This window comes from Arachis ipaensis, chromosome B09 (assembly GCF_000816755.2).
Source record: "Arachis ipaensis cultivar K30076 chromosome B09, Araip1.1, whole genome shotgun sequence".
NCBI classification, from domain to species: domain Eukaryota; kingdom Viridiplantae; phylum Streptophyta; class Magnoliopsida; order Fabales; family Fabaceae; genus Arachis; species Arachis ipaensis.
The window spans coordinates 126934536-126943387 of NC_029793.2; the positions used below are offsets into that span (position 1 = coordinate 126934536).

Sequence of the window (8852 nt, forward strand, 5' to 3'; positions counted from 1 at the left end):
ACTTAATTTCATAATCAACTCGTTTCTCACTTAGCTTACACTGTAATGTCACTCACACTCACAGTGTGTATGAAAGTCCACATCATCATATTATTATTGACAAAAAGAATTCCATTGATGCAATTGCTAGTACGTCATAATAATGTTCATTAATTGGATTGATGACTAACTAAAATTATTTCCTTTGTATAGATCTAATAGATAAGAAAGTAACGTTACTCCAATGACAGCACAACTGGTCACACAATTTTCATCCTATAATTAATTAATTAATTAATTAATCCATATATATTATTAATTATTATTATATTTTTGAAAATTTTCATAATCTACCGTATGAAATGCTCATAGTTTAGAGAATTAAAATTGACAATAAAAATGTTTGCTTATAGAAGTTCTTATAGTGTATGTGTGATAAGCATGTTTACATCAAAAACCTTTATGCATTTTTAAAAGTTTTGAAATAATGAGATCCTAAATCAACACTCACATCTGAGTATTAATCACTGAAAAATTATTCTGTGACATAAATAATACTGAAAGAAGGCATGAGTTAACCCATGCTCTAATTTCTCTTTCTGAAGTTAACTTGAAGATGAAAGGCAATTAAAAGTTGAAGAAGGACATTTAAAATTTTGTAATGTTGGTTGTTTTATTGAATTAATTAACTCCAGTGAAAATTCTACAAATAAAGTACCCAAAAAAAAGTTAAAAAACAAAATAAATAAGAACATATAGATTTGGTTTTAGTCTATGACAATGCATGCTTAATGAGCTGTTGGTATTCTGCAAAGTTTTAATTTAGATAAAAAAAAATATTAAATNTTAAGTCAATGTAAATATGTAAAACTAACAATCTGATTAATGTAATAATGATTATAGCTAGATTGTTGTATGTATAAAAATTGTAGAGCTATTTAAATATAGAAATATGATTTTAAATTTTTGTTTTTATGAATTGTGTTTGATAGTTTAATTTGATGTCACATTCACACTTTGAGTGGCTTCCTGCTCCTTGGCATCATTTAGTAAATACTTTAGAAAGTTCTGGAAAGCAAGACATCAAAATGGGGAAATGAAACCTGAAATTTGTGAGTTAGTTGCATTCACCACATACAACTGGTGAGAGACATATATGAATAAATAAGTAAAAATAAAGAGAAGAGAGTGAGAGTGGCAGACGGAACCACAAGAAGTCCATGGAATGCATGTGTTGTTGCTCATGCAGTTGCAGCCATCACATAATGCCAAAAAGCATCACACTCAATAATAATAATAATAATTTAATTTTGATACACTGTGAGTGTAAAATAATTTTATACGTACACTCAATTACATATACGATTAAATGTCTATGTAAGATGATTATCAAAATTAAACTCTAATAATGATAATCATATGTATTTTGGTTTCTTAATTAATAGTTTAGACTTGAATTCTTAAAATTTTCATCTCTTATAGGAGACCTTCATTGAGTCAGGACTCAATCCAAATATATAATTAAAAAAAAAAACAGAAAATAAAAAAGAAAGGGGAAGATTAAGGCAAGTGATCGAAGAAGGAGAAAGCAACGCAGATTCCGTGGTTCCAGGCTTGCATTCCAATCATGTAATAGTTATCAGATACACAAACCGTTGAAACAAAGTAATGCATTTTCTCTATTGTCTATGCCCTATTGCTTCCATCCTTCCTCATTATTCCCTTCCTTCACCTCTTCTTCAATGCCATCATACTAATACATACAAAACTATAATATAATATATAATAAAATCATACACAACAAAAATGATCACCACATATTCAGTATTACAAAAGAAATTGATTATATTATATATAATAAAAAAAATTAATAACTTTATTACAAGTTTAATTATATATTTATATGTTGATATTAGTGTTAATTTAAGTAAGAAAAATTCTTGAGAGTAAGCTATATTTAATATTTTTGGTTATTATTTGATTAACACAAACATTAAATTATTTTTAATAAATAAATTTTATTTATTTATGTGTATAAATTCTAAAAAATATTAGATACAAATTATATTGATTTTATGGTACAAAATTTTAGTAAATATAGGTATAAAATTTCTTAAATATGAGAGTAAATTATTGATAACTAAATACTGACAAAAGAGTAATGCTATGAATATAAAAAAAACAGTCAGAATTTATAATGTTATTTTTGATTAATTTTTTTGTTATTAAATTATTTATTCTTGAATAAATTCATAAAAAGAATAAAAAGATTTAAAATTTTCAAAAAATAAATCGTTGTCACAATCTTTTAAAACTCAAATTAGAATTTAACAAACTTTTTTAGTGACTAAACTGAAAATATATGCATTATTATACTATACCAGTGGATGAAATGACTAATTTAGTCAATTACCAATTATTACCCTCTATTTGTTAATTTATTTAAGCTGCTTCAAGTAATGAATGTACTTACTATTTACTGCCACCACCACCTTCCTACTCTAATATTTTGATGGGGTGGATTGTTTCTATAGATAGCTTGCATGTGACTCCAGCCTCTCAAAATGTTGCTTTATTTTTATTTTTTAATATTTTTTTCACTGACTTGGATATGTAACCACACAATAGGGGTTTGCTGTGTTGTAATTTGCACCATTTTATGCAAACCACTAAAAACAAAAGGAGAAAAAGAATGCACCCTAAATTTCATGCTACAAAAATTGAAGCAGCTTTCTTCTAACTTTTCACTAACTTGGTGATCTAAGCCACCGAAAGCTTTGATGTACTTCTATGTTTGTAACTTGCACCATTTGGTCTGTATTTTAAACCACTTGAAGATGGAATCCCACATAAGTGAAATTATATCAATTTTAACCTTTTTTTAGAAAAGTAACAATTATTCACATAGTGAGCTTCTTCAATAATAGTTTGTTGTGTTTTTTATATTCTTTAAAAATAATTTGTTCATCAAAATATATATAAAAAAAAAGATTCTTCAATTCCATATTTATTAATGTCTCTTTTTAATATAAAATGTGCTGTAGATGTTTTTCAATATATACTATTGTGATGTAATGGTTGAATCAATAAAATATACATCTTATAAAAATGGTAATGTCAGAAAAATGAAAAATAATGAATCCAAATAGCCTAAATTTATTTTATTTAGTATTTATTTATTACCGAATGCATTAAAAAAAAGCCAAAAATTATAAGTTTTGTCAATTTTTGACTAATATTTTTTAATTATCAAATATTTTCGATAATTAATTTGGTCTATTGTAATTTACACATTAACTAGATTAGTCTCTCCAAATTAATTAATATTATTCATCAGCATAGGTCAAACTAATTTGACTCGCACATATAATTTGAGAAACCAAATTAAATATATAATGGCATGTATTTTTTGAAGGAGCAAATAAATAAGTAGTATAATGAAAATAAATAGAAGAGAAGAATGGTTGAGTTAGTTTGATTGATATGGTGGAAGTGCGTTGGCAAAGTGTGAGAAAGAGAGTGTGGGACGGACTATGTGCTGAAGAAACCAGTCCTTCAATTTTCTTGTCTTCCAATCTGTTAACACTAACCATATTTGGTCACTTTCTGTTAATCACGTTTATTTTTGGCTCTATCCTTAGAGTGCTATATTTCCTCCCCTCTCAATTCCTAAATCATTCTATAATTAAACATCTCCCACATAGCATAACTTAGATATTGCACGCCTAATTCACACTCACTTTGACTCATCCCTTAAACACATATCATCAATATATAAATAACCAACCCCTTAAACTCTTGTTTTCCTCTGCTTCCTTACAACTCTCCTAGCCTCTCTTCTCTTCTCTTCTCTTTTCTCTCTTCTCTCTATCTCTCTTTCTTTTAAGGTTTCTCTTCCTTCCCCACGGTGAGGACCATCATGGAAACACCAGAGGAACTCACCTTGGGTTCCAAAGACCATACCAACATCGTCAAAGGCAAGAGAACAAAGAGGGTACGGCCTCAATCCCCCATCCCCTTCTCCATCGCCGCAGCAGAAGAAGAAGGAGGGGAGACTAATATACCATCGCAACGACAAGAAGAAGAAAAAGAAGATATTATTTACAATGCGAATGCGAATGGCAACACAGCAACTACTTCTTCCGTGGGTCCACGAGACAGCACGGAAGAAGAGGAGGACATGGCCAACTGCCTCATCCTGTTAGCACAAGGACAATCCAGGGAATCCCCAAGACGCCCGGCCGCCGTAGCAGAAGAAGAAGGAGGAGGAACAAGCTACAACAAGTACAGCAGTAGGAAGTTTCTAGAAGCTGCCGGAGTCGGCGTTGGGTACGGAGGAGGAAGAACAGGAGGATATTATGTATACGAGTGCAAAACATGTAACAGGACATTTCCGTCTTTTCAAGCACTTGGTGGACACAGGGCAAGCCACAAGAAACCCAAGGCCGCCATTCCTGCAATCTCCATTCACCAAGAAAGAAAACAACCACCGCCATTGTTCTCCTCAGACGAAGAAGAGTTCCAATTCAAGAACACCACCGCCAACAAATCAAGCTTCCTCCAGTTGAACACAAGAGGGAATAATTTGTATAGCAATAACAATAACAAATCCAAGGTTCACGAATGTTCCATTTGCGGAGCTGAATTTACATCTGGACAGGCACTTGGTGGACATATGAGGCGGCACCGAGCTCCGGTGGGGACTAACACTAACACTAACACCACGCTTTCGCTGACCACGACCACCACGGCTGCCGCCATGGAAGCAGATGAGGAGCAACCTAAGAAGAAGACGAAGGTGTTATCTTTGGATTTGGATCTCAACCTTCCGGCACCGGAAGATCAAGATCAAAGGGAATCCAAGTTTGCCTTTGTATCCAAGCAACCACCAACGCAACCGCAACCCCAACCGCAACCGCAGAAGCAGCAACCACAAACAAGTCTTGTCTTCTCTACTACACCAGCTTTGGTGGATTGTCATTACTGAACAGGGAAACTAAAAAGTTTGAAAATTTATTGGCATTTATTCAATTCATTCATCATGTGAAAGAATTAAGAACAACATTTTTTTTTGTTTAGCAATACATTATTGATTTGTTTGTATGTATGTATGATTAACTGATTATACACACATACACATTTGAAAAGATTTTACAATAATTCTTTTGATCCTTTACCAACTTGAATTAAGCACCTGGAATAATCATTATGGTGACTTCATCAGTTGTTTAATTCATTGAAAGTTTAAAAAAAAATCATAATTTTTGTTCTCTGGATAAGTCCTCTATACAACTCATGGATAGCTCATGTTGGCTACTCTCTTTTTTTCTGTTTTTATTTTATTTTCTTTTTCTTTTTTTGGCTATTTTTCAGTGCCACGGAATATGATGTATTAAATATTAATACCCTTATTGTTACTACAAAGAGAGAGATAGAGGCATATAGCTCATAGGTTATTGGTACTGTCCCAAAAGTCCCTGTTTAATTTTCATTGTTATTGTGCACAAGAAACCTTTTCTACTCTCTGTTTGGATAAATAGCTGCATATTCATTAATTCATTTATTATATTTTTATTTCTAGTGTTTAAAAGTTATATATAAATCAATAATAAGTAACTGTAAATATAATTAGAATGTGTATATATTAAATATGATTTAGAAGTGAGTGTCCTCTTGGTCATGGAAATAGAATAAAAATATGGAAAGCCAGTGAGTAAATGCTATTCTCACATGAATCCTAACAGTCCTTTCTCTTCCTTTATAACATTATGTTGCCATTAATCTTTTTTGAAAAAAATAATGTTACTCGGTCTTATTTTATTCAGTTATTTTTGTTGTTTTCTTTTAACTGCTTCTTCTCTTGTGCTAGTTAATTGCCTAATCATTACACCTCAGCATGAAACCACATCCATCACACTTCACAATTCACAAGCCTATAAATTTCTCCACTGGATTCTGATCTCAACCTTGCCTTAAATATACAGCTAATAAATACATGTACCAAAGTTGAATCATTAGATCAAACCCACAAGCTATGAGAAAGTAGTTAATAAGATTTGAGTCATTATTTAATTTTTAAAATTTCTTTATGCTGATGATTTCCCTTTCTTTTCGATAAAGTAAGAAGAGAAAGGCGTTGAAGAAAACTTAATTCCTCATCCACAAGTAGAGATTTACACTCAACCTATTATTAGTAGGGCCATTGTGTTTTAGAAGTTCAATATTCAAAAGGCTTCACATCCATAAAGAGCTTTTTATATTTCGTTAAATGCATCAAAAGTCAGAATTCATGTTGCATGAGATTATGTAAGTGCAATTAAGTTGAGGTATTGAGGATTTAATTTATCTAATTACTAATCAGATATTGAACAAATTAAAAGAAATAAAATGAAAGAAGAGATAGGAGCGAGCATGATGGGGGCAAAGGGTTTTTAACTAGTTGAGTTAATTGGTTTTCACCAAATTAAAAGTATAGAGGCGATTGTGAAGCTTAGGAATTTGAAGTTCGTCGGGGGTGTGACAAATTTGCTTCCACCTAAAAAAAATGAATCTCGAAAATTAAAGTTTTAATAATTTTTTTGAAAAATAAAGGTTTTGCTTTTAATTTTACAATAGAAAAAATCCGGTGTTTCGTACCCGGAAGGGCCGAAGGCAATGGAATAACATTTTTTTTTTACTTATATTAGCTCATACCAATTCAGTAGTTAGTGTAACACAACATGCATAACATGTACAATATTCAAGTAGTGATTGCGTGTCTCTCATGTTTTGAAACTAGGAAAAGTATAGGGAGCCAAGTGTCCACAAGCCAAAAATTGAACAACTCAATTAATAATGATTAATTTTAAATTATTTTTTTAAATTTAAATTTTGATTAATTAACATTAATGGCATTTTTTAACCAAAACTTACCCTAATTTATTTTCACTTCAACTCACCATTCACCACACAAAACCACAAATCCTAATCCTTCTTCCCAATGTCCCACACTGCTGCGGTTTCGTTCTCGTGCCGTTAGCGTCACCGCAGCACCGTCCTTGCGCGCCATCGCCATTCGTCCTTGCATCCTTCTCCACCACCTCATCTGCCGTTTGTGCAGGAAAGACAGCCACCATCGCGCTTCTACTTCACCCTCCTCGCGTCCCATTGCGACTCCTCATCGCTCGCCACTCGCACCCTACGACTCTCCATCCGTCGTGACGCAGCCACCACCAGGTCCCCATTCGCGACGTCGATCAACTACTCCGATCCATATGGCGACTCCTCCACTCGTCGCAACACACCACCGCGAGTCTTCCCACTGTCCACTCAACGCCGTCCAAGACATCGTCGTTGGCCACCCTGCGGTTCTTCTTCTCCTCCTCCTATTTGGTTTTGAATGATTTTTTAACTAGTTTTTTTATGTTTCTTTTTTCTACATTTCGGATGATTCTTTTTATTAGTTTTGGATGATTCTTTTTTCTTTGTTTTGTATGTTTTTTTCTTAGGATTTGGATGATTCTTTTTATTAGTTTTGGATGATTCTTTTTCCTATTTTTGTATGTTTTTTTTTCTCAGAATTTGGATTATTTTTTATCTTATGTTTTGGTGCTTTTTGTTTTTTGGAGTTTCAAAGTTTTTTTTTGAAAAGATGAATTAGTGTTTGCTTAATAAATAGTAACGAATAAATTAGAGTAAGAAGAGATAATTAATAATCATTAATTTTGTATCTTTTAAAAAAATTTAAATAATCACTAATTAATGACAATTAATGTTATTAATTAGTATATAATATAATTCAAAAATATTTGTTGGCTTATTGTTGGCTAGACCCTTTTTGGTTTTCTAGCGGGATTCCATCATTTTAATATGGTTGTGGAATTTAAATTAATTTTTCAATTGACGTGTCAATCATCTCTTATAATAAACCATCCTACTGCAAGTTTTCGCTTTAGAAGAGAGATGTCATCATCGGATAGGTATCCAAGATGTCTTTCTAACCAGGAATCGGTTTTACATTGTATTCAGGATTGTCTAGAAGCTCAGCTTGTATAGCATAGGTTAGATATTTCTTGTCATCCTTTGGATTTGAAGAACTGGTTCTTGTTTCATAGCAGAGAGCATCCGTTCAAGTTCTTTTCGGGATTTTGGTGGATATGGCGTATAAGGAATAATAACATCTTTAATCCTCATGAAACTTGGCCTCCGAAAAAAGTGATTTGTCTGGCATTAACTTCAGAAAAGGAGCTTAGGAATATTTTTTAATTACAACGTATGTCCATTCCTTCTACTCTAAATGGTTTTTGGAATCCCCCATCCATTAGTACTTTCAAGATTAATTGTGATACTAGTTATCTTGGTTCGGGTGATAGTGTTGGTTTTGCTTGTGTTATTAGAGATTGTAATGAGAGTTGGCAAAGGGGATGTTTGGAAATGATTGAGAGTAATAGTATTCTTCAAGGAGAATTGTTTGCTATTTGGAGAGGATATCCTCTTAGCTTGGGATGTGGGTCAACGAGATGTTATTTGTGAGACGGATTGTGTGGAAGCATTTAATCTTATTACTAATCACCAAGATGGTTTTGGGTTTATTGATCTATTGGTGCTCAAAATAAAAGATATCATGCATTGGAATTGGCGTGTTGACTTTCGTTTGATTATAAGAGATGCAAACACAGTGACAGATACTATGACAAAGATGACGATGAAGTTACAACTTTCTCATGTAGAGCTTCTTTCACCTTGAGAAGAGTTTAATAATAGTCTTAAAAAAGATTATTTCTCTATTTAAACAGATCCTTTGTTTTATTTTTCTTTATTTAGTTTATTTCAGTCACAAACAAAAACCATCAAGTTTTCTTTAAAAAAATGGTGAACAATGAAATGAAAAAAAA

At 32.1% G+C, this 8852-nt stretch overlaps 1 protein-coding gene across 1 annotated transcript; it reads left to right on the forward strand.

The window, feature by feature from the left end:
- LOC107616962 (zinc finger protein ZAT5) lies at positions 3514–5329 on the forward strand. The gene has a single exon (XM_016318819.2). The coding sequence runs from the start codon at positions 3899–3901 to the stop codon at positions 4964–4966; it is 1068 nt and encodes a 355-aa protein (XP_016174305.1). The 5' UTR covers positions 3514–3898; the 3' UTR covers positions 4967–5329.